At 48.0% G+C, this 26304-nt stretch overlaps 1 protein-coding gene across 1 annotated transcript; it reads right to left on the minus strand.

Annotated features, from left to right (window-relative positions):
* Positions 1-795: 795 nt before the first annotated feature.
* Positions 796-20391, minus strand: TMEM184C (transmembrane protein 184C). Its single transcript, XM_056118955.1, has 10 exons — positions 19866-20391; positions 14829-14959; positions 14519-14555; positions 13413-13618; positions 7571-7645; positions 5667-5760; positions 3620-3732; positions 2730-2829; positions 1817-1988; positions 796-1632 (listed from the first exon to the last, which is right to left on the minus strand). Exons 1-10 carry the CDS (start codon positions 19986-19988, stop codon positions 1373-1375), a joined length of 1311 nt encoding a protein of 436 aa, XP_055974930.1. The 5' UTR covers positions 19989-20391; the 3' UTR covers positions 796-1372.
* Positions 20392-26304: the final 5913 nt, after the last annotated feature.

Genomic DNA, 26304 nt, shown 5'->3' on the forward strand with positions numbered 1-26304 from the left:
ATAAACACTATTGCATGTTGGCATCTGGAAGAACGTTGTCAAGAGTTGGAGATGGGTTAAGGCCAGATGTTTGCTTGTGTCAAGCTTTACCTGCTGTACTCTCACTGTGGGCCCCACCTGTACTTCCAGTAGAAATACTTCATGTAATTTTGCAGAGACCTTTAAATTACTGTGTCCCAGTTAATGTGTATATGTATATCATTATAGCAAGCAAAAGTTTTGAGAAATACATACTACTTGAAATTTGCAACATACTACTCTAAGTACTTTATGTATTTTATTTTCAGTATAAGATAGACCCACTGGGTTATTTATTAGAAAAAAGAATTGGTTCTCAGACGTAAAATCTATACGAGGCAAGATTTTTCTTGGTTTTCTTTGACAAAGGTTTCTCCCTCAGCATCTCCAAGGTCTTCTGACTGGGCTCAGGAGCGTTCAGTTTTGGTTGATGTTTGCTGCGCGTTTAGTGACACCGAGGGAAAGTGCCATGGAAGTGTAATAGCAGCACAGCCCTTTTCCTCTCCTGAGTTTTGTATTCTCCCAGTCTTCCACCTGGTTTATTCCTCTGAGTGCAGGGATAACTATTAGCAGTGCTACAAATGCAATTTTAGGTAGCACTGCTCATAGATGACCAAGGTTAGGTCCTAAGTTATATCTCCTAATGAAATATAAAATAAGTACCTTTAGTTGTCAGGCTTTATAATCCTTAATTTTCAAAGCTTATTTTCAGGCCTTTTAATCAAGCAGTTTTTAAGACATTAAGCTTATGTTTAAAGAATGACAGACATAAAGTAGGTTGCGGAAAATAAATGAGAAATTCTTTATTGAAAGACAACCAGTTGAGAAATTGTTAGGTAAGCATATATGGCACATGATTATGATTTAAGTTCCACTAATTCATATTTCCAATTTATACTTTCTGCTAATTCCAGAGCATTGTATTCATGCAGCACTGCTAGGAAGCATTGATTTCTTAAAACAAAAATGTCTGTCTTGATAGAGCAGTGTAACAGCGGGAACGTGTCAGTCAGTTCCTAGCACTGGAGGGAGTGTGATAATGCTCGAAATGTTATGAAATCAAGTCTAAGTCTAGGGTGTTTAGACCGATTATTTGAGAGATAGAAAATTTGGTTATTACAAATCCAGTACCTGTACCTTGCTTCCACCTAACGTTGAGAACTTAACTTCCCTGGCACTGATGGCTTGTCCTGGCGCATAGTCCTGAGCAGTGGGACCCATGGGTCAAGCCATACGTGTCACACAGCTGCTGTGCCTGGCTGCCACCTAGCTTTCTACTCAAGTTTTCCACTATTTCGGGCGTATCCAAGCAGAGCGTCTGAGGTCACAGGAAGCTGCTACTTCTGCATGAGCTTCAGGAGTCCCCGAATTTAGGCCCTTGAGTCTCTTGGGTAGTGTCGTCGAGCATTTCCTCAGGGATGTCACTGACGGTCCCAGCTGTGGCCTGAGAGGCCAGAGTGTGCCCAAAGCCCTGGTAGTGACCAGCGGGTGAAGGCGGGACAGAGACCACAGACAGGGCATCTTGTGACGACGATGACAACAGGCTTGTATGTTCATTGTGATCCTGATCCTCGGGAAAGAATTTCTTACGAGGCTGTCCCAGGACCGTCCTTCCTTCAAAGCGACACAGAGATGTCCGAGTCAGCCAAAACCTGGGTGTAGGCTGCTTTTTTTTTTTTTAAATGCTAAAAATACAGCCCTTGCAGTGGAAGCAGCACTACTTTACACAAATTATCTCTTAAAATAGCTACTTTAATCACTCTGGTAAGAGACATAGAGTTAAATGGCTGGTACTTACCGACATGTCTTACTTGTTCAGATATGTCATCCCTGATATCGGAAACGTCCCACATGGCAAGGAAGGAATCAAAGCACGATCCCTCCTCTGCTTCCTGGACGTACGGTCTATATGAGAACGTGTAGTGATGGGCAATGGCAGCAAGGAACATCTCTATGCAGATGATGAAGTCCTACAGCAAAGAAAACAGCAGCCAGCTGACTCCCAGTTTTTTTTTTTAATTTTTATTAGTGAAACACCATGAGGTACAGTTGTAGACTCACAAATTTTTGTTCTTGGGTTTCAGTTATACCATGATCCAGCACCCATGCCTCCACCAGTGCCCATTCTCCATCATTTACATTTAGGTAACAAGTATTTCAAAAGTCCTTTATCAACAGCTGTTCTTTTCATAACAATTTTATATTTCTCCAAATTACTTTTTTGTTTTTCTTCCTCCAAATTATTTTTATTTATTTTTTTCTTTTCGGGTAACACCCAATGATGCACAGGGGTTACTCCTGGCTCTGCACTCAGGAATCACCCCTGGCGGTGCTCAGGAGACCATATGGGATGCTGGGAATCCAACCCGGGTTGGCCTTGTGCAAGGCAAACGCCCTACCTGCCGTGCTATTGCTCCAGCCCGTCTCCAAATTATTATTAATCTTTAAAAAATCCTGAAAGTAAACACATTTTATCCCACATCTATCAAACTGTCAGCCAAGCACCCTGCCTGTACCCAGGGACTGAGCATGGAAGAGCAGAAGAAGACAAAGACCGACAGGGTGGAGGTTCCACTCCCGGCTTTCCTCCCCGGAAGTGACCGGCCAGTTCTGTAGGATTTCCACTTCCGCCTGTCAGTGAGGAGGCTGCCGGCTCAGAGAGGACGTGTACAACGCTCAGATGCTAGGAAGGTCTTGAGGGTGCCACTTACCTGGAGTCCCGTGGCCACAGCTTCCACTGTCTGCCACTCCCATGTGTGCTTCTCTGAAATCACGCCAACTTTCACCAACAAAGCAATGACGACTGCTTGCCTAGAGGGCAGGAAAAGGTAAATGCAAGTCTTTGGAAAGCATGGAACAGGCACTTGTTTTTAAAAATATACCATTTAGATCAGGTATAATACACAATTACATTTAATACTGAAGTTAAAAAAATCGTTTTTTTTTTTTGGGGGGGCTGCTGTTTTTGAGCACCTAGTGGTGCTCAGGGATCACCCCAGGCAGGCTCTGGGGGAGCATATAGGATGCCAGGGTTCGAACCCTTGTCAGCTGCAAGGAGAGCTCCCTAGCTCTGAACAAAACCGTTTTAGAAGTTTATCTTCTAAACTGTGTATTCTTTGTATGAGAGGCCTAGGACTTACTGGAATGTTTCCTCCAATGTTGAGACTTTAGGTTATCTTGATTAATTTTCTGGTTTTCGTTTCTGAGCCACACTCTGCCGCTCACTTTGATCTTGTGGATCACTCCTTGTGAGGCTCCATGGCCCATCTGGGGTGCAGGGATCGAACCCAGATCTACCGTGTGTTAGGCAAACACCTTTCTTCCCTGCTGTCTCATCACTCAGGCCCCTACTTGAATCATTGTCTTCTAGTAAATACTGCCGTGACCAACGGATGGTTTGTTCTTATTTTTGGTTTTTCTTTTGGGGAGGGAGGGGTAAGACACCAAGAAAGGCTGAATTTCAGAACGAATATTTTAAAAGTAGAGACATCTGAGTTAATTTCTGCCTATTTAATAATTTAAAACTATTCTAAAACTGTTCCCGGCTCAACAATTTAACTGCTCTTAAGGAAATGAACGTTTAAGAGAAAACAATACTTACCAAAAAGAAACAAAAACCACTAGTTTAACACAAAGGAATTTGCCCACAGGTTGTATTGGACTCAGTTCCTCCTTCAGCACTTGGTAAAACAGCAGAAGGCAATACATGGCGAACTGGAAACCACATCAACAGTTAGACTTCTCCAGTGAGAATAAACGTGTCAAGAAACAGTCAAGTTACACAGAGGTAGAAAGTAACTTTTTTTTTCTTTTTTTGGGGTTACACCGGGCGAGGCACAGGGGTTACTCCTGGCTTTGCACTCAGGAATTACTCCTGGCAGTGCATGCTTGGGATCGAACCCAGGTCAGCTGTGTACAAGGCAAACGTCCTTCCTGCTGTACTATCGCTCCAGCCCCGGAGAGTAACTTTTCACGCAAGTTTTTCTAGACCTTTTGCTATCTAGGTCAGCCACAGACTTATATAATTTACTGTGGCTGAAGATAATCTGCATGATTCATGAATTGCTTCAGATGATGTAGAACACTTTAAGTGTTTTCCTTTTTTGGGGTGGGGTGGGAGGCATACCTGGCGAAGCCCAGGAGTTACTCCTGGATCTGCACTCAGAAATATCTTCTGGTGGTGCTTGGGGGATCACACGGGTGCGGGACTGAACCCGGGTTGGCCGCGTGCAAGGCAAGTGCCCTACTGCTGTACTATCACTCTGGCTCCTTAAGCGTTTTCCGTCTAGGGTCAAGTGCTGGATCGTGGTGCTGGGGAGATCCTGGAGGCCTGCAGCATGGACTTTGCAAGTCCCAAGCTGGCGCAAACTCAACACCACCAAGTATGGCCCTCAGATGGGAACCAAGCCAGCAAGCTGTACAAACCAAGCTGCTCCGAGCGGAAGATACTCAGGCAGAATAAAAGCACCTACTTATGGATGGCTTTTACGCACATTTTATCGGGGCTGGGTTTATTGAGTCTATTTTACACAATGAGGTGTTACATAAGTACCTCAAAAAAGCTGAGTGTGAAATCTGAACAAATCATTGTTGGGGCACTCTGTTAGTACTGACTGGATTTAAGACATTAAAATTTAAAAAAATATATTTTTCAAAAATTAAAATGCTTGTGTAGGCATAGCTCCACAGTGCTAGGGCTTGGTGGGGTGGACTCGAAGGGCATACCCAGCGGCTGCTTGGGCACTAACTGAAGGACATGCACCTGCTAGGTGTGTGCTAAGAGCCCCCACCCCCAATTTACTTTCCTATAACTCCACGATTCCTTTCCACACGTAGGTGGTTCCTGGCAGTGCTCAGGGGACCGTAGGGGGTGCCAGGGATGGAACGTGGGTCAGTTCTGCGCAAGGCAAATGCCTTATTTGCTGTTCTATCTTTCGGGTCCCTGCAGTATGTTTTCTTCAAGAGGCACTGTGAATTTCTTTATGACATATACATATGCAATTAAGTCATGAGAACCAGACTGAATGAACAAACACAATCAACAGGCCGAAGTCTGAGTCCTCAGGTCGGGAGACGGCTCAGAGGGCCGGAGCACATGTTGTGCACCTCACTGCCCCCAAGGGACACAAGAATGAACTTGCAAACAGAACTGGGAGAACCCCAAGACTAAAAAGGTACAAATCAATAAAAAAGATTATTCACGTTAGTTCCATTTATTTGAAACGAATTTCAAGATTACAGAGTAACCCTCTAATTTTTCTGGGGGTGGGAGCACACGCAGGGCTTATCCTGGCTCTGTGCTCAAGGATCACTCCTGGTGGCATTCAGGGGAGACCATGTGGGAATAGAACCAGGCTCGGCGACATGCAAGGCAACTGCCTTCACCTTTGTGTTATCATTCTGGCCCCGTTAAAAAAAAAAAAAGCAACAAACTTTATTCTAGGAAAGTCAACTTAAGAAAAAATACAGGTCATAACTGAGTACGGCTCAGACAAATACTGGCCAGAGACGGTTCAAAGGGCTGGAGCACAAGCTTCGGCATTTGGAGCCAGCCCTGGGTTCAATCCCTAGCCCCGCATGGTCGCCAGCACCCCGGGGACCCCCCCTCCCAAGTGAACAGAAAGAGAGAAAGGCAGACATTTACTTACCAATTGTGACATGTTGTTTATTATAACCAAGTAAGTCCAAGCGTTTGAGAAACTAAAGTTGCCTTCATCGTACACATGAAGCAGCTCACAGATTCTGGGAAAAAAAAAAAAAAGGTAACATCGAAGACAACTTTCAGGTCAGCTGTGAAGGGCCCAGAGGTGCCGGGGCAGCCGCCCTGGCTGGGAAACACAGCGCCCACGGGTCAGCCCTGGCTCAGCAGCATGCCCTCTTGGGTGTGTGGGGCTCCCGGGAACGCTGTGACTTTGGGAGGTGAGCCCTGGGGGCACATCACAGCCCCCATGTGTGTGACCCCAACAGCAAAGGGGAGAGGATGGGGAGGGAATAAAGCCAAAGCAAAACATTGACTTCCTGCTTTAAGTGATTTGATTATGTCCTACAGTTTTTAGGGAACAGTTTGTCAGATCACTTAATGAAAATAAACAGCATTTTCCTTCAAATGCTGTCACAAAGATTAAAAAAAAAAATCTTGAAATATAGCACCCAGAGTAAACGACAATAAAATCAGGCAGATAACTTTAACCTCGTGTAAGTTAAAGCTATAAAGAAGCTGTGAGAAGATCAATACCTGGGAAAAGTATTTTTAAACTTGGGGGCTCGAGAGAGAGTGCAGCGGGCAGGGCGTTTGCCTTGCTGATCCAGGCTCCGTCCCCAGCACCCCACACGGACCCCAAGCACTGCCAGGTGTGGCCCCCAGTCCCCAAAAACATATTTCTAAATATTTTCCAGAAACACTAGGAATAAGGGCATTTAGAGAAACTGCCGGTCATTTCTATTCCTTTTCATAGCAGGGTTTGGCGATTCTCTGTTACCTGGGCTGGAGCATTTGGTACTGCTCCAGCTGGGGAGTGCCGGTGACAGCCCAGCCACCCCAGAAATACCGTGGTGCCTCCAGCGCTGTGCCGGGCAATGTTTTGGGGACCACATGACGCTGGGGGTGGAAAGCGTGCAAGGCGCCAGGCCTGCACCTTAACTACCCCGCTGCCCCATGCTGGCTCTGGCCCCGGCCTTGATGGGCCCTTGCCCATCTTTACTGATCTTTAAATGGAGCAGGGTTTCTATACACAGTTGACAAAGCCAAAATAGAAGCTCTTTAACAGCCATGATCCTAGAGACACACAAACGAATCTTGGAACCAAGCGGCTCTTGGTCAAAATCTCTCCAGAGATTTTAACTATTAAAATTTTAGAATTCGGGACTGTGCGGCTGCTCTTGGGGCTGCGCACATCATTTGCTACTTATAACCAGCAATACAAAACAAACTAACGTTGCCTTTTCGGCAGGTCTGAGTGTTGGGGGGAAATCCCAAATAATAATGGTGGGACTGGTGTCAAAATATTGAATGTAATCAAAGTAGAGGGAGAACAATGTGGAAATTTTCTGCCACGGAGGCAGGGGTAGGGGTGGGATGGGGGGTAGGGGGGATACTGGGGTTTTTGGTGGTGGAAAATGCATGGGTGAAGGGATGGGTGGTTGATCATTGTATGACTGAAACCCAAACATGAAAGCTTTGTTAACTTTTCTCATGGTGATTCAATAAATAAATTAAAAAAGAAAAAAGAAAATGCCAAAACAGACTAGCGATTATGTAAGTGAGGCAATTAATGCGCTTTTTAAAAAAAGTCAGTTTCAGGGTCAGAAGGACAACACAGAAGGTAAGGCGTTTGCCTGGCATGTGTCTGACCTGAGTTCGATCCCTGGCACCCCAGATGGTCCCCCACGCACTGCCAGGAGTGATGCCTGAGTGCAGAGCCAGGAATGGTCACCAAGCACTGCCGAGTCTGGCCCAAAGACCAGAAGCAACCAAACAATAAAAATCAGTTGTTCCCACATTAAGTGCATGACTCCGAAAAGGGAAAAGACAACGTATGTCCTTTGTACTCACAATGCGATGATGGTGGTAAAGGGTCTGACAACAGTATACTGCAACACACCCAGTTTGCACCTGAAAAGCAACACCCTGCAAAAGAAAGGGCGGAACATTTCAGCCACCACTCAGCAGTAGCAGCCCTTCCCCAGAGCCCCCAAATTAAAACCACCAAGGAATGGCAGCACTGCAAATTCCACTATTTATTCTAAATGGCGTCGAGAAGAATGTAAACCTTAGCAAACAAGTAGCATTGTAGCACTGTCCTCCCACTATTCATCTATTTGTTCAAGCGGGCACCAGTAACGTCTCACAACAAATTGTCAGACTTGTTACTGTTTTTGGCATATAGAATACATCACGGGGAGCTTGCCGGGCTCCCCGAGGGGGGCAGAGGAATCGAACTCGGGTCGGCTGCGTGCAAGGCAAACGCCTTACCCGCTGTGCTATCACTCCAGCCCAGCAAACAAGTATTATTATTATTATCACCATTTCTGGATTGGGGGCCAGTCTCTGTGTCCAGGGCTGGGGCTGGGAGCTGCTGGGGACCAGCAGAACCCCTTTCGGGCACCTGAGGCATGCACACTAGCCAACAGTGTTCCTCTGGCTCCTTAGGTAGAAATTCCAAACTACTCTGATGACAGGATTTTCTCAAAGACCATCCTTTTTGTGGATAATCTCAAGCTCCCGAATTTTCGAACCAAGTAACAAAATCAAAGGAACCAAAGTGGTCAGTGTGCTTTTGGAAGAGAAGCTGGACTAAGAAATAACAAGTGTGTCCATGTGAAGTGTATCCACAAAGAATTACTGACTTTTAGGATCCAGCTCAAGTTCGGAATTCACATGTCATTCCAGACAGCAGATACTCTGAGAGAACCAAACCAAGATTCTGCCCGAAATCGTTTTAGTTACTTGGCTCAATGCAGGGGAAAAATTCACAGGGAGCAGCAGCAAACAATGTCCAAAATGGAGGCAAGGTGGGCGGAGAGGCTGGTGGGACTCAGGCGGAAAAGACGGTGCGGGCAGGGCTGCTGGGAACGCTTGTATTGCTCTCCAGTCAAATGGTCAGTGTGGGTCTGGCTCAGAACCTGGAGGGGTGTTTTAGACTGAGTGAAAGTGCTGAGTCACTACCACTAAGATGGCCAGTGGTGCAGGGCTCAGAGCTGGACAGGCACCTGGGACAGGACCTCGTCATGAAACATCCTGGCCAGTCCTCCCCGTCATGGACTTTACAAAACTCAACTGAACTGAACCAACAAGGTCCCCTATGTTGGTTAAACCAAACCAGAGACCACTAAGATTTGTTAGGTCCTTTGGGAAGCTGTGGAGAATCAGCAAACTGGAAGATATATCTGAGGAAACTTCCCAGAACATAGCAATGGCTGAGACGAAGAAAGGAGTGTGAGCTACAAAGAACAGAGATCAGAGTAATATGTAACCGATAATCAACATCAATTGATAACCTGCATTCTGAGAGACAGAACATGCAAGTAGAGGAAAGCAAAACCAGAAGACAGTATGGTGGAGAACTTTCCCAAACCAATGAAAAGCATGTCTCTACAGGCCCACGGACTGGGAATTAAATAGGGTGAAAAGGAAAACCAGAGTGAAACTGCAAACGCCCAAGACAGGGTTGTTCCATGCGGATGGAGACAGACAGTCTGCAAGGAGACAGACAGAAACCTAGCAGTAGTAAGAGCAGGCAGAGGGCCTGGAGCAACAGTACAGCAGGAAGGGGCTTGATCCCCACATTCCAGGTGGTCCCCTGAGCACTGCCCAGAGTGATTCCTGAGCAAGTGCAGAGTAAGTCCTGAGCTTCACTGGTTGTGGCCCCAAAACGAAAAAACAAAACAAAACAAAACAAAAACAAAAAAGAAGTAGGCAGAATAAAATGTTCAAAGTGCTTGAAGAAAATTTCTGTCAATATGGAATGTGTAAAACTTATCTTTCAAGCACGAGGGCAAACTAAATAGACTTTGGATAATTCTGTTTGAGAAAATCTGCCATTGGTACACTGACACATTCAAGGCAGGAATTCAGCAGGGGAAAGAAAATGATTGGAGATGGAGGAACTGAAAGAAGAAATAGAAGCAAGTAAACATAGTCTTTTAGATCTATAAAATAATACCTACTAAGGCCTATTTGTTAATATTGGATACTTAAAAAAAAAGGGGGGGGTTGGGGGGAGGCCACAGCTCAGGGCTGTGCTCAGAGATTACTCCTGGCAGTGCCAAGGCAAGCATCGCAATCCCCGTACTACCTCTCCGGCCCTGAAGCAGTCATGGTAAAATGCAGACTCTTAAGTAATCATCAGACTAGAAATAGAAAATACAATTTTCAAACCAGTAGTGAGTGGGAAAAAAAGGCTCAAGAATAGAATCGGTCACCTACAGGATATGGAGGATCAGCTGTAATCAGACAGTGGAACACAGAGGGAAGCGGTCACTCTGCATTTGTAAGTCAGGGACTGTGCGTGGAGTGCATGTGAGTACCTGGGATCAATCTCTGGACACACACACACACACACACACACACACACACACACACACACACACACACACACACACCAGTCAAGGATGGAGAGCTAAGATGGCTTCAGAGGCCTTGGCTTGATTTCTGGCACACTTCCCCGAACATGACCAGGACTGACTCCTGAGCACTGCACCAGGAGTACCACCATGAGCAGTGCTGGGTGTGACCCGAAAACCAAACAAAAAGTCAGTGATGAAGGTAAAGAAGAAAAAGCGAGACTAAAGGAACAGAGAAACATACCAACATTACAAATAAGCAAAATCACCATGAAAATGTCTTTGCTGACATCGTCAGGTTTAACCCTGCAGGTTCTAACCGAATTTTAAAAGAGAGACAAAGGAGTAAGTGCTGGTCAGACTGGAATGGAAAAATACACTAAAAACTTCAACGTTCTCTATTCTGGAACTGCTCAGAATGCAGTTCAGGTGCCTGATATGTTTTGTTGATGAAACGCACTCTTTCATATTTCCTAAAAAAAAAAAAAAAACCATTCTGATTAAAAAAAAAAACAAAAAAACAAAAAACAAGGCCTATGTTTCCCCAGCACCGCCAGGAGTAAGCCCAGAGCACAGCAGGGTGTGGTCCCAAAACAAAACAAACAGGAAAAGGCTGAACAACAAGTGGTTACCTCAAACATAAGGGCACGGAGAAAGGATGAAGAGGCAGAGAAAAAAAGATGCCAAGCGAATATCACAAAGAAATGTGAGCAACCAGTCGATAGCACACTGACCAGCTTCAGACTAAAGGATGACGGGCAGAGGCAGGGTCAGGGCAGGTCAGGTCAGAGTTCATGTCACGGGAAGGCCCGAACCTGCACTTCACTTACAGCAGCGCAAAGGCAAAAAACGACAGGAATGTGGAGTAAACAGCCAATTATCTATCAGTGGCACTGTGTTAGGAAACAGACAGAGTAAGCGGAAAGAAATGGAAGACAGGAAGTAAAGGAAAATCGGAGACCAGTGCGGGGCTTGGGGATTCCTCCGAACAAGTGGTGCCAGCCGGGTACCGTGCCCAGGGCTCCTGCCTGCAAAGCAAGTGCTTCAGCCCTTGGGGCCTTCTCGGCCAGGCAAGGATTTTTTTCAACAAGACTCGAAAAGTGCTATGAAGTGAGACAGATACCTTCACCGACACTAAAATGGGAGGCCGGAAAGCAGCTCGGCGGCAGAGTGCTTGCTCTGCACGGTTCAGCCCGAGTTCCATCTCCAGCACTGCTCAACATCAACAAATTGGTAAATAAGTTAATCTGGAAAAAACTTCCAGTGATAGAAAAGGCAGGACGACTGCTGAAAACTGCAGAAGCGATTTTCAACCTGCCCGAAACACAGGCCTGGGAGCCTGCTAGGCAGAGATACCCGGAAACACCACAGGACAGAGAGCGACAAGCTGGCAGGAAAGGAAACTAGGAGCGAGGCGGGAGCAAGGCTGGTGGTCAGAGACGCGGGCGAGCACGGGCAAGGGAAGACGGAGCACGCCCGGCCGCCCAGGGTATACCCTAGAGCAGTTTTTCCCGGTCAGGTTCAACCCTGCAGGTTCTAACCGAATTTTAAAAGAGAGACAAAGAAGTAAGTGCTGGTCCACGAGAAGTTTGCTTCATAAGGGTATCAAGCCGTGCAAAACGTTTCCCTTCCACCAACATGAACAAGACTGTGTTTATCCAGAGAAAAACCACTGCGTTCACAGCTGATGGCAGGGAAGTGGGAAGTATAAAACACGGACCTATTTTGTATCATCTACAAATGTTTTTTTTTTTTTTTTTGTGGGGGAATAGGGAAAATACCTGAAGTGTTCGGGGCTCAATCAAGCCTAGGGCTCCTACACTCAAGGCACGCTCACCAGCCTCTGAGCCATTTTCCCCGGCCCCCAGCAGGAACTGTGAGCTTGCTTCTGCTGCCAGGTGGGAGCAAGAGCACCACACTGCAGTAACCTGCAGAGCAGTGGCTCCGCTCAACCAGACACAGGTAGGCGAGGAGAATCGGAGCGCTTGACGGGAAGGCCAGGCCGTGCTTACTGGGGCCAGAGTGAAACCAGCTGGAAGAGACCAGGACATGCCATGCAGGAAGAAAGCCTGCGCAGCCAAGCGCACAAGCTGACTCTGGGCATCCTGACAACTCCGCGAATCATTCTGCTTGGGGTCTGAGTCCTGCGCCAGCCTAGCTGAGGCACCTCCAGCTTCCTGCCGGGTTCTGTAGCAGATCCTCCCCCATCAAAGCTGAGCCAGCCAGTAGAGGCAGGAGAGGCCTGCGCGCACGGCCGTCTCTTCTTCCAAACGAATCACTTCTGGCGGTGCTCAGGGCTTACTCCTGGGTCAGTGCCCAGGGGCGTGTGTGGAGCCTGTGCTCCAGTCCACTGACCTGTCTTTCCAGCCCGACGACAAACTGTTTAAAATACTGTTCCGCACGGTCCCCATGGGAATCATGCATTTAACAGATGAAGTCTGACTTCAGGTGACTTTCCTGGTCTTTGCTGAATGTGGAACACTACGTGGGAATCTGATGAGGCCAACTCACTGTTAGGAGCCGCCAGGATACAACCTGCTGCTCCCCAGGCTGACCATCTCCTCCCCAAGTCTTAGAGCTGAGTTTGCGGCTGAGCAGGGACGTGGCCTTACATGCGTTCATTTCTGCAGACGACCTCCCAGCTGTCAAGACTGTTGGTTGAGTATTAGGGCTGGAGCGCATGTTCTGCAGGCAGGAGACTTGGGCCAGGGAAATGGGACAGCGGGGAAAGCATTTGCCTCCTGTGGCATATGGTCTCCCAAGCGTCTAGAGATTCCTGAGCACAGAGCCAAAGTAAAAAAACAAAAACACAAAAACCCTAGTACCCATGGTCCCATGAGCACTGGTACCCCTGAGCACCAAGAGGGTTAATTTTTATGGTTTTCTTTTTTTATTTTTTTTAAACCACTAACATACTTTGGGGCTGGAGCAATAGCACAGTGGGTAGGGTGGGTGTTTGCCTTGCACGCGGCCAACCCAGGTTCGATTCCCAGCATCCCTTATGATCCCCTGAGCACCGCCAGGAGTAATTCCTGAGTGCAGAGCCAGGAGTAAGCCCTGTGCATCGCCAGGTGTGACCCACAAAGCAAAAAACAAACAACCCAACAAACCACCAACATACATTTGGCAAAGACTATTTTATGTATGTGGATCATAAAAATGTGTTTTGTCAGTCTTCAAACTTGACTATGAACTCACGAGGGGAGAACTCTGCCTCCTACTTGCCACCCTGCTCACTGAACCCCAACCAAATGCCTCTTAGAAGACTGATACTAAAACTCTATGTATAACTAAACCCAAAGCATCTAAGAATTAAAACCAACCATACTTACTCTCCCATAGCCCACGGTGGACAGCAACATAAAGGAGGAAAATGTTTCTGCTGTTCTTTGGCTTCGAGGATTAATACCAGATTTGGATATCGGTTAGTTAGGTAATTGGTAAGAAACCCCATAAAGTTGTAAATGACATAAGCTTCGTAACATTCTCTGCAGGTATCCACATATATCGCAATACTGGGATATTTCAAAGCTATCCACTATGAAAAAGCACAAATGGAACATTAAGTGGAGGGCAAATGACCAACACAGAGAAACTACATATGCACTTGAGCTCTTAAATATAACCTGAAATTTACCCTGACATTATCCTATGAAAAGCTTACTACTGAGAACTTTCTTATATTTGAACAAACGAGAACAATGACCTAGGGCTGGAGAGAGAACTCAAGAGGGTGAGTGAAAACGCTGTGCCTGATGGAGGCCTGGGTCTAATCCGTGTCACCGTACGGCTGGCCACTCCCCCCCCCTCCCCCGCCCCACTCCTCCTCATCACCAGGAGTGATCCTGAAGCACTATGCTGGGAGTAGCCCCTGAAAACCAACCAGGTATGGTGTGGGCCGAAACACCAAAAACAGCTGTTCTCTGTCTGCAACAACTGCATGCGTTAGAACCCACCAGGAACTGTTTTTCTGTTTTACGCCACACCTGGCAGGGGCGACTTCCTGATCGGTGCTCAAGGGTCTTTCCTGGTGGTACTCAGGTGAGCAAGTGGTGCTGGGGCCAGAACCAGCTCTCCCGCATGCAGAGCATGCCTTCTAGGCTGCTGACGCTCTATTTATTTTTACTGCTTTTCAAATAAAAATAAAAATAAAAAGGATGAATAATAACGTAATCTAAAATACTACAATTGTAAACACAGCTAAAATCTTAAAAGGCAAGCAAAGAAAACATCCACCGAGTTCCACACACAAACCTGAAAACCTCTGCATCTTCCATAGACACTTATTTCCATCATCAGTATAACAAGTGAGCCTCTTCGTGTCTCCTGTAATCTGACGCCACCGTCAAATGACACGCTCTCAGGACCTTATGCATTCTATAAGTACAGTCAGTGATATCATACAAGTTCTTAATGAGATCAAATGAAATATACTTACACTATCCAAACTGTATATGGGCACCATCCAAAGAATCCTATTTGGAAAACAAAACAAACAGAAACTTTTTATGTCCTACTCATGACAGAGGCCAATACGACACTTAGTAGGACCAAAATATAAGTTGACCTTATTCTACAGAATGGAGCTGAGCAAGGTGAGCAAGGTGGGGGGTGGGGAGGGCATAGGGGTGGCTGGGAGGGGGTGTGGGGACACTGGAGGTGGTCACCCTGCATGCACAAAACCCTAACACCAACAGTGTTGTACAGCGCGGAGTCGCAGACGAGTCGGAAAAGGGGAACCGAGTCACCTTATGATGGGTTTCTGCAGTTCAGGCTGCGTGTAGTGTACCAGGTGCTGGAGGATCACCCAGAGGGACACAGGTATCGTCAAGAGTAGAAAGATGCCAGCGATAAACCAGGCCTTGGTATGAATACCAACCTACGGGGGCAAAGGAGCAGGTTAGCACAAAGGTCCCAGGATCAAAACGGAAGAGCTGGAGGAAGCACTTTTATTTCTTGACCTTTCGTTTGTTTGATTAGCAATGAGGCAAAATATCGACCAAACGACTGGCCGCTATTTTCTGCCTTCCTTTTGGCAAACAGTCTGGAGGGTTCTGGGGCGGGCGGGCTGGAATCTGACTCCCTGGCTTTCAGCAGCGGCATTAAGGCCCAGCGCCCCCCAACTGCGCTCCCAGCTAGGAACTCTTTACAGCTGAGTATCATTTGGGGGTGATTGTACACAAGTTTTGAAATTTCCCGCAATTCAAACCTAAAATTCATTCCATGGTTGCTCTTTTTTTTTGTTTTGATGTCTAGAAAGCCAAGGAGGACCTTTTATTTTCTATAAATCTTGTTATCCAACATCTGAGTACAAATTGTTAATTCAGCTACCACTTACGCACAGCGACACGAACTCAGAAAAACAGCATTCAAAGGATGTCTGCTGGGTGCCCGGGGGATGATTCAGCGGCTGAGCAGTTGCCTTGCCTGTGTGAAGCTCAGGTTAGATCCTCACCCACCCCCACGGCACAGAGCAATAAATGAATATATCGCTCCTCAGTGGAGCAGGTGCCTTGGATGGGAGGCCCTGGGTCTGACCACACACAGTGCAGACAAACAAAACTCTTTTTTTTTTAAAGGTCAGTACCTGATGAATCCTTTGTCTTTTGAAAGCTTACTTCTGGACCGAGGAGATAGCTCTAAGGCCCGGTACATCTGCTTTACACCAGAGTCATGGGTTTAGTCCCCTGAGCCTTGTCCGGAGTGACCCCTGAGCACAGCCAGCTGTGGTCCCAAATACCTGGGTCGGCCACACTCAAGGCAAGCGCCCCATCGGCTGTGTGTGGCTCTGGCCCCGCAACAGAGTCTTGATGTACATCCGGCTGTAGGCGGGAGAAACCGCACAGAGGTCCAGGCGTCTGCCTTGCACACGGCTCACCCTCTCCCACCCCTGGCATTGCCTATGGTCCCCAAATGCAGTCAGGAGAGATCCCTGAGCACAGAGCCAGGAGTAAACCCTGCGCACAGCTGGATGAGGCCTAATTCTTGCCTCTCTCCCCCTGAAAAGAGGGAAATGTCATTAAATTGGACAAAAATAATTTTCAAAACACAATGTCCATAATTAGAATGGAAAACTTGAACAGCACAAAGCAGAGTCATGTTGGAGTGTGAAGTTAATCTGAGCGGCCCTACAGGGCAGTATGTGGCAGTGTGGCCGAGGGAACCAGCTCTCAGGGGGGTTTGTCTCGAGGTTTTTGTCTTGCGGCCACACCTGGTGGTGCTCAGGGCTTACTCCTGGCTCTGAGCTTAGGGATCATTCCTGGAGGGTCTCAGGGGACCCTATGGGGTGCCAGGGAATCTCTCCCAGGTCAGTCCCCAGCAAGGCAAATGCCTTACCTGCTGCACTACCTCGTGGACTCCACGGATAACTACTTTACTCAATTTCACTTCAAACTGAGCATTTGCTTTAAGGATAACCTAAAAGAATGCTAAAAGAACGTTTAGATCGTCTCTTTGGTAACATGATCATTCCAAACAGTTCTGCCAAGTCCCTTTCATGTCCACATTTGCTTTTAGGACTTGGCCCGGCGCCCCAAGCACAGCTTGGTTGTGGACTTAAGAGAGAAATGATGTGCCGGTGACTCATGAAGGTCAGGCGTCCTGGGTGTGCTGGACGGAAGAAAGTTCTCCCAACAATCACAAAGCGACTGCCCCGAGAGCTGATTCATTACTGGACACTGGTGCCAAGTTTGGAAAAAAAAAAAAAACCAACAAAAACCCAACTGGCATCAGTCAGGCCCTTGTTAATGGACACGAGACGCCACCTCCAAACACATCATCAGTCTCATCCACGGGCGCCACTGGTGCTCTCAGTGCTTTGTTTTCTGAACTAACACAGGAGCTGAAGGGAGCAGGAATGTGACTGCCTCAGGTCCCATATGTGTGTGCCTATTTAAGGGGCATTCCGGTACGTCAGCGCTGGGGGTCCGTACTGATGCCGAGGAGGACCATCATACTCGCTGGGATGGGATTCACACTACTCTCTAAGGCACCCGCCGCAGACACACCAGGCCACACGAACACGCGCCTAAAGCCTGTCAACCCTGCACGGAGAGCTTTATTCCGTGCATGGAAACTGGGAGATAAGCATCGCTGCAAGTCGCTGCTAGTTTTCCTATAGTAACGTGAGAAAAGACAAACGAAGGGTGAGAGGACTCTCCCAGCCGGGTGGCTGCGAGCAGAACAGAAGGACCAGAGTCCACTCAGGAGTCACCTGGGGCTGGGGGCCGTGATCCACCCTTCCCACAGGCTCTCGAGAGCTCCTGCCCAGGGCCACCTCAGGCCGACTGGGACTCCAGTGGCCCACGGACCCAGCATTTTCCTTACAAAAGGACTGGTCTGAGCAAGTCCGCCACCTATCTGCTTGGAGCACTTCATAAAGAGGTGAGGATGCAGGGAGCCAGTGAGGGCCCAGGGCCAATCAAGAAGCTATTTCCTCAGCGATCTGAGCATTCTCGAGCAGATGTAATTAGGGAGTATTGAGAAGCAACAGCGCCAGGCACAGAGTCACCTACTTCAGAGGTGGACCCGAAGCCAGCAGGACAGTGACGCAATACTGACCACAAAGCACTCTGCCTGGGGTCACTTTACCCGCTTATCTCCAGACCTCCATTTCACAAGGGAAGATGAGACTCACTCCTATGCCTCAGGGTCTTTAAGAAGATTAAATGAAACTACACCTGAGCATGGGGCCCAGAGAGTCTACAATGGGTAAAGTGCTTGGCCTCGTCTCGGCTGACCTGGGGTTCGATCCCATGCACTCCAAATGGTCCCACAAGGCCTGCCAGGAGTGATCCCTGAGCACAGAGCCTGGTACATCCTGAGCACAGCTGGTGTGTCCCCCAAACAAAAAACTACCTAAATGGAAGACAGAATGAAGGATGATAAACCCTTGGCCTTGCCTTACACTCAGATGACCAAACGGGGGTATTGGAGGATCGAGGAGGTGGCAGAAGGACAGTGGTACAGGGTTCTGGGCTCTCTAGTGATGGCGGGGTGCAGTAGTTGTACATCACTACCCTAAATGGTAAGACTTCTGCAACCATGTGACCTAAACAACAATAACAAAAAGAATTCTAACACGATTATACCCAAGCCTTGGAGACAAGGTCCAGTTAGTACCTCTGGCCTCAAAACAGAGTTCGGGGGGTCGTTGGGCCGGGGGGAGAGAATCCCTCCCTCAATCCCACATTCCCTCACTTCTCTTGAGAGTCAAAGTTCTCCAGGAAACTCCAACATGAGCAGGAAACTGGTTTTGTTCCCCGACTCTCTGCATCCCCAGGGAATTCCCATGGCTGGTCCTCTGACGCCCGTTGTTTCCCTGCCACAGCATCTAACAGGACTTTCTTTTCTTCTTTTCTTTTTCCTAACAGGACTTTCTATCACTCAATTGTTTCTGTCCAAATACTGCAGAGTGGGCGCCTGTTTACTGTAACATACGAAACACAAGGCAGACGGATCACGGGGACTTAAATGCCACTTAATAACTCCAGTGTCAGATAGCGGGGCAAACAGAACAACACCCTGCCCATGTATTTGATGATGACGATGAAGGTGATGCTAGAGAGAAAGACAAAGTGGTGACACATGGAACGGAGGCGAGGATGCTGGTCATTTTAAATAGGGCAGGGCGTGGAGTGACATTTGCACACAGACGTGAATGAGAAAGCGACCTGTAGGGAAGGAAAATGCTTAGTGCGAAGGCTTAGGAGAGGACACATGAGGCCCACATCTGAGCAAAGCCAGGGTGCGGGAAGCCCAAAAAACAAAGAGAGTCAGGATGGGGTGAAGAAGGGTGTGCAAAAGATTATGTCAATTCTCCAAGCGCTTACCCTCTAAACTATCTCTGTGGTCCACTTTGTTTTGTTGTTGTTCACTAAGGACCTACCTTGGGACTTCCCAGTCTATTATATTTTTACTGCTGTCACAAGAATATGATGTTAAAAAAAAAAAAAAAGAAAGAAAGAAAAAACAATCCTGGAGCAATAGCACAAAGGGTAGGGCATTTGCCTGGCATGTTGCTGACCCGGGTTTGATTCCCAGCATCCCATATGGTCCCGCAAGCACCGCCAGGAATAATTCCTGAATGCAGAGCCAGGAGTAAGCCCTGAGCATCGCCGGGTGTGACCCCCCTCCCCCCAAAAAGCAAAACAAACAACAACAAAGAAAAATCCTAACAACTTCAAGGGACTTTTGGCAAGATGTCTCTGGGCTAAAATGCACACTTGGAAAGCAAAACACAAACCAGACAAAGAAAAGCCTTAAACCAAGCAGGCTCCAGGACACCAGCCACTCGCCAAACGCCACACGCGGGTTTCAAGGCGGTTTTTCTCCAGCTAGGTAGGGCAGAGGAGAGCCTGGAAGTGACCCCCCACCCCCCAATTTGGGGGACTAAAATGACCTTGGACTTGGGGAGCTGGCGAAAACTTGCAAGAAACAAAGCCAAACCCCAAACAAACAAAAACAGAGCTTCTCTTAAGAAGCTCCCTGCACAGGGTCTATTTCAAACCCGCCACATGCTTGAAATAAAAAATAAATAAATAAAATAAATTAAAAAAAAAGTGACTAACAAACTCGACAAGCGTGTCTTCAGACGGGGCTCAACGCCACGACAGGGCTTGACAGGGCATCCAGCCTGGGGTAGTCAGTGGCAACCAGTGTGGGTGAAAACGGGGGGTGGGGAGGTGGCGGGGGGCAACTTTAGCTGAGCTGCGCGGTAGAGAGGCGCCTGCCGAAGGTTGCGGGGCGCTCCCCGCCCCCTCCCGGCGCTCCCCGCGCCCCCTTACCTCCAATTTCTGCAATTCCCACACGCACAGCGGGACGGCCACCACGACGGCCAGCAGGTAGATGACCACGGCCAACGGCCGGATCCACTGTCGCCAGTTCCTCCAGGTGCAGGTGCACGGCATGGTGCGGCGAGGGCGGCGCCCGGGGGCGCTCGGGGGGCGCGCGGAGAGGCTCGGGGCGGCGGGCGCGGCTGGGCTCGGCCAGGGCACATGCTAGGCCGGGCCCGAGGCCGGGGCGCTGCTGCCAGGGGCCGGCGGCGCGGGCCGCATCCCGTCTCCTCCGGCCCCGCCGCCGGCTCACCTGGGCAGCGCCCGGGGCTGCACCTGCACCATGGCCTCGGGGCCGGCACCCGGGACGCGCCTGTCCTCCTCCTCCGCCGCCGCCGCCGCCTCCGCCCGGGCGCGCCTCTCGGCGGGACCGCGAGGATGGAGAAGCGACCGAGAGAACTCGAAGGTACCGGCCCCGAGGTTGCCTCACTCCCTCCCTCGGGACATCCCCGGCGGCGGAACCCCGGCCAAAGCGGGACTTCCGCTTCCGCCCCCGCCGCCCGCGGCTCGGGATTCGTGGACGGCGGCCAGGGGCCCCGCCCCATCCGGCCCGCTTCTCACTCTCCGATTGGCCATTTCCAGAAGGCGGGGATAGGGGGCGGGGCTAGAGGGCGGGGCTTGAGGCCGGGATCTTTTGGAAGGAGGTTGGTTTGATTGAGCCTGGTTCCCGGCGGGAGAGCATCTCGAGCTCGGTTGCAGGCAGCTGGCTGGGTTCACGAACCCCAGCGGTCCGCCCGGAGTCGTCCCTGATCGCAGCCCGGTGCGACTGAATGAATAGATAAATAAATAAACAAACAAACAAATAGAAGGGAAACGTGGAGAGAAATGGTTCGAATTGATGCCCGCGGACCCAGTCGCTTTTTTTTTTTGGGGGGGGGGGGCGTTCACACCTGGCGATGCTCAGGGGTTACTCCTGGCTTTGCACTCAGGAATTGCTCCTGGCGGTGCTCAGGGGACCATATGGGATGCTGGGAATTGAACCCGGGTGGGCCGCGTGCAAGGCAAACGCCCTACCCGCTGTGCTATCACTCTAGCTCCCCAGTCGTTCTTGAAGTTGTGGAAGTTGCAGGAAGTGAGAGCAGGTGAAGAGCATCCAGGACTTTCTTTTCTGCTTGCCCTCCAGCCTAAGAAAGCCCCGGTATAGGGCCCTTGCCAGCGGAACCATTTTCAGCACCAAGAGATTTGCGGTTCTCCTCTTGGAGGAGATACGGGAGGCAGCTGGATGAAAAATAACTGGAGAAAGAGAAACACACGCCAGCGTGATTATTTTGTTTTTCTATCAATTGCTAGATTCTAGAGGCAGGACTACTAGTTATTTTGGATTTTGCAGAGAGCTCATCCTAAGGAGAGCTTAATTTAAGAAGCGGCTGCAAACACTGAACATCCTCTTCACATTTGGGACTCGTGTTAAATACACACTTTAAATTTTAAAAGCTTGGTATTGCAACTAACGACTTTTATGGGCATTAAGGGCTTACCTAAACCTATAGAGTGACAAATAGGATATTTAGAGTTTTTCTTTGGGAGTGGGGTTTGGGCCACTTCCGGCTCTGGACTTGAAATTAGCCCCGATGGTGCCAGAGGACCCATGTAGTATGGGGATGGCACCCAAGCCTCTAGCATGCAAAGCCTGTGCTCAACCACTTAAGCTATTCTACCTGCCCAACACACAGAACCTCAAAAGCTTTCTAAACCAATAGCGAAAAAGGAAAAGAAAGGAGGGGTATCATCCTCTACGCCCTCTGACCCCCAAAGTTAGATACTCTCAATTAGATACTAAAATGTATCCTGTATTATCGCTGTCATTTCCTGAGGGATAGAAACTGTATGAAGTCCTTGAACTGCACTCTAGCATTGATAGCCACAAAAATCCTGAAAAGTGGGTAGGTTTCTATGCTACAGGTTCATGAGGTTAAGTAATTTGCCTGAGTTTATTGAGCTAGTTAGTGGTAGAACTGGAATTCTGGAAAGATCAATTGTTGACAGAAGCCCAGGAGAGGGTTTTAAGGGCCGTTAAAATATTCTGTCCATGCTCATAGAATGTACAGAATCAGGAAAAGCAAATCTTTAGGAGGGGCAGGAAAAATAGTAATGAGGTTAAGATACTAAAAGAAAGCAGACTTCATGAGTGCAATGGAATGATTCTTTGCCTTCAGTGAGTTTATGATTGTCCTGTGTTCTTGTAGTGATCAGATAACAAAAGTCTCTGTGTATTTGTATATGGGTATATGTACCTTCCTCCTTTTTTTATTTTTCTGCATTGGATGGTGATCAGGGCTAACTCCTGGCTCTATGCTCAGGGATCACTCTTGGAGATGTTTGGTAGTCTAAACATTGCCGGGACTGAACTGCAGTTGACTCTCTGGCTCTTAGGTTTGATCCTTGCCACGCCGTCAATGGTGTCGCCCGCGTAGCAACCTGCTAAGGTGACCTGGGCCTGGCCCAGGTCCCGCGGGAAAGGGAGGTTCGCGACCTTTGGGTCTATGCCTCCGGCGCCCCCTTTTTCTTATCCTGCTTTGTGTGCTTCTGTGGCACTTTGGTATGTGGCTCTTCTGCATCCCGGATGGAGTTTATAATGGTTGCCTGCCAATTTTACTTATAAGTTAGGTATTTAGAATTAATAGGTAGAAGCTTTGTAGTTATAGTTTGCTTTTAATCATTGTGAAATCTGTAGGAAACTAAGGAGATGTTAGGTTTGACAAAGGTCAGGAGTCATAAGTGAAACCAAACAATAACAGGAGCCAGAAAAACCGCCAAATATTGTGGCTGAAACAATTAGATCCTTAGCATACAGTACAGCCCTCAATTTCAAGCAAGGGTGCCTAACATAAAAGAAAACAATAAGCTACCATATGAGAGAATGAGGGACATTGTGAAACCTCTATCCCCCCATACAAAAACTGATTCAAGCACATACACCCTGGAGTTTATTAACAGAAAAACAAAGTGTTGCAAACCAATATATGGGAAGGTCCAAGACCCTTCCTGGATTGTGATGTGTGGTTAAGACCCTGTCAGATGAAAACAAAAGTTGCTGAAGAAAAACAATGATAAAGAACTCTGTAGAAAGGGGAACCATGGTTAGACATTAAATCCTGTGTAATCACTGTAAAGAATTCATAGGTAAATGTTTTGTCCTAATTTGAAGCAGGAAGTGTATTAAGAAAGTGTTTTTGTCCCTCGATATTTTTTGGAATATGTCACCAATAAGTGACCACGATATGATGTAATGTCCGATTGTATTCTGGCCCTTTGTTCTATGATTTTGCCTTGACTGTATAAAAAAGGAACTCTGTGCTCAGTAAAATCGCAGCAGCACTCAACCTCACTTGTGTTGGTGTCTGTCTGTCATCGCCGAATCTCCTGCTTTCCTGTAAACCTTCTCCCACGTCCCTCAGCCTGGTGGTTCCCGACCGAGCCAGTCTGCGGCAGATCCTGTACGAGATACCCTGTGATTGTGCTAATCATAACTGCAGATTGGAGCTTTGTAGGTTGGAATGTGGGAAAGGAATGAGCAGCTTGACAGTGGGGACAATTGTGTAATGAGTCATTTTTTTTCTCTTTCCCTCAGACAGGGAGAAAGAGTGGTCTGCTGACTGCCTTGTATCACAGGAAAACGAAAAGCAGGAAAAGACTCTCCCCCATGTGTGAGTGTAGCCTGTTTCCAATTAACCTGCCATAGCTCTTGGCTATGTGCTATAGGCCTGGGACTCTCTCTGCCCATGAAAGCATTTGATGTTTTCTTTCACTCTGTTCTTCGCAGTGTGTTGCTTGGGGCCAGAGAGATAGGACAGTAGGTAGGACTCTTGCCTTGCACGCAACTCACCTGGGATTGATCCCCAGCATCCCATATTATCCCCCAGACTGATTCTAGAAGTGATTCCTGAGTGCAGACCCAAGAGTGAGCCCTGAGCATTGCTGGGTGTGGCAAACCCCCCCCCCCCCAAACCAAAATAAACCAAAACAAAAAGCCCCAAACCGGTGTGTGGCTTGAAGGAGGACTTTAAAGTGCTCTGGTTTCTTTCTGGAAAGGTACTAGATACTCTTGAGCCACCACTGTGGTTATGAGTGCAGCTCTGGTGAGGGCTGTGACAGTTTGTATAGTAAATAATAAATGACTTTTCTATTCATTTTTACCCATGAGCAAAGTTTCCGGTAGCCCCATCTGGCAGCAAAGTTTGATTCCTATTATCTTGTGTGATGCTTTATTTTCAGATTGATTTAGATGATAATCTTGTTCTATCAGATAACAAAGAAAAAGAAAGGCGGAAAAAAAACCTTAAACATATTCTTGTTTTGTTTTTCTCAGGTCATGCCCAGGGGTTCTCAGGGCTTACTCTGGGCTCAGAGCTCAGGGATCACTCCTGGTGGGGCTCAGGGAACCATATGGGGGTCAAATCTGGTCTGTTGCATGCACTCTATCCACTACTCCTGCCTCTGAAATTTAAAAAACATAAGAAAACAGCACAAACTAATCAATGAGATAGAAAGAAATTCTCTGTGTGTGTGTGGGTGGGGGGGCACACCAGGCGATACTCAAGGCTTATTCCTGGTTCTTGTTCAGGAATTCAGGGACCATATGGGATGCCAGGGATTCAAGCCGGGTCAGCCATATACAAGGCAAATGCCCTACTGGCTGTACTATTGCTCCAGCGCATGGAAAATATTCTTAAAACATTCTCCCCTCCCACCCCCCACCCCCGCGGTCTGACACTCAGCAGTTCTCAGGGGCCTCTCCTAGCAGTCTTTGGGGGAGCAATGTGATCTTGAGTTTGAACCCAGGTCTTCTGCATGCCAAGCATGTACTCCAGTCCAGGCAAATAATTTTGTTTCACTTATTTATTATATATATTAAACATTTATTTATTTTATACTTCTCTGTTGATTTGGGTTTTGAGCACCACCCAGCTTACTCCTGACTTTTGCATTAGGGGATCAGCCCTAGAAGGCTATTGGTGCTGGGATTTGAATCCAGGACAGTAATTTTATAGGAAGACAGATTTTTATGAATTAGATAGAAAATCAATGTCACTTATTTTGTGATTTCTTGGAAAGAAGACAGGACCAGATATGAGAAGGGAAAATTCAGGGAAGAAATGAAGCCTGGAGAAAAGATTCTTCTTTCAATGGGAGGGGCTATCTCCTCTGAGCGTCACACCCAGCAATGCTCAGGGCTTACTCCTGGCTCTGCATTCAGGAATCCCTCCTGGCCAGTGGTTGGGGGACCATATGGGATGCGGAGGATTGAGCCTTCGTCAACTTCATGCAAGGCAGACGCTCTAGTATGCTGTAGTATGGCTCCGGGTCTGCCCTCTATAGTTTTACCTGAGGTGTGGTGGTCAAAATGGACTCTCTCAGCCCCCAATTCTAAAAGAGCATTGTGCAAAGAGTCCATCAGGCTTGGAGCACCATCAGCTTAAATAGTTTCTTTATGATGTAGACAAAGAACCGTTATTTTGTCCCTATAATGTACATCCTATGCTTGGTGCTTCCCTGGCTCTCCTTTGGGATGGTAGAGAAACACAAGAGAGCGGAATCTTTGCTTCTTTCTACCACTGCTAGTATTCTGCAACTACTCCTGGCTTTGTGCTTCTGGCTTCTTCCTGGTGGTGCTGGGCCACGGTGCCATAGTGGGGATGGATTCTGGGCATAGCTTGTGCTGAACCCATTGAGCTCTCTCTCTCTCTCTCTCTCTCTCTCTCCCCCACCCCCGAGGGTTTGTATTTCCCCCCTTGCTGCTCAACACTCCCTCTTAATAATAAATAAGCCAGAATAAGAATCAGGCAATTGCTCTAGAACCAAGCCTTGTCAGTTCCCCTGGCCCGCTACCCTGAGACTCTCAGCTCCTCTGCCTCTGAGAGTCTGACTCTGAGTTCCCAGGCAACAGTGCTCCAGAGGACCTTCCTAATGTGTTTTCTGTGGCTGCCTTAAGTATGGAGCACAGACCTCGCTGCCTTCTGCAGGTTGTCAGCTTAGTGCTAGAGAAGCACCCAAACTCCAAGGCAGTGAGGGGACCATCCCAGTCACATGTTGAGGATTGCCTCTGACACACAGCAAAAGTGTCTGACGCACAGCTCACGGAGGGAGAAAAGAAGCAAAGATTTGGGGGGAGGGGCTTCCAGTCTGCTGTACTTGCCATTCCTTCTGAGAGAGCAGATTCCTTCTCATCAGCCCTTACACAAGCCCCAGGGTGTCGCTGTTTGGGGGTTGGAGTTGTGGTTCCATCTGGTGGTAGTCAAGGGTTACTCCTGGCTCAATGCTTGGAGGTCACTCCTAGTGGTTCTCAGGGGATGATGTCATGTTTGGGATGGAATTTGTGGGCAGTATGCAAAGCCCTGTGAGGGACAGGCCCAAAATGGACCACCACCAGAATTAATTTAGCTTAGCTTAA

The sequence above is a fragment of the Sorex fumeus genome, unplaced genomic scaffold, assembly GCF_029834395.1.
Source record: "Sorex fumeus unplaced genomic scaffold, SorFum_2.1 ptg000039l, whole genome shotgun sequence".
Lineage (NCBI taxonomy): Eukaryota > Metazoa > Chordata > Mammalia > Eulipotyphla > Soricidae > Sorex > Sorex fumeus.

What these genes read in the sequence shown, in the direction of transcription:
- TMEM184C (XM_056118955.1), bottom strand. Translation starts at nt 19,988, where the DNA reads ATGCCGTGCACCTGCACCTGGAGGAACTGGCGACAGTGGATCCGGCCG. An exon ending in GGGAATTGCAGAAATTGGAG is followed by an intron (nt 14,960 to 19,865) that starts GTAAGGGGGCGC and finishes TTGCCCCCGTAG; the next exon opens with GTTGGTATTCATACCAAGGC. An exon ending in TAAACAACATGTCACAATTG is followed by an intron (nt 3,733 to 5,666) that starts GTAAGTAAATGT and finishes TGTGGTTTCCAG; the next exon opens with TTCGCCATGTATTGCCTTCT.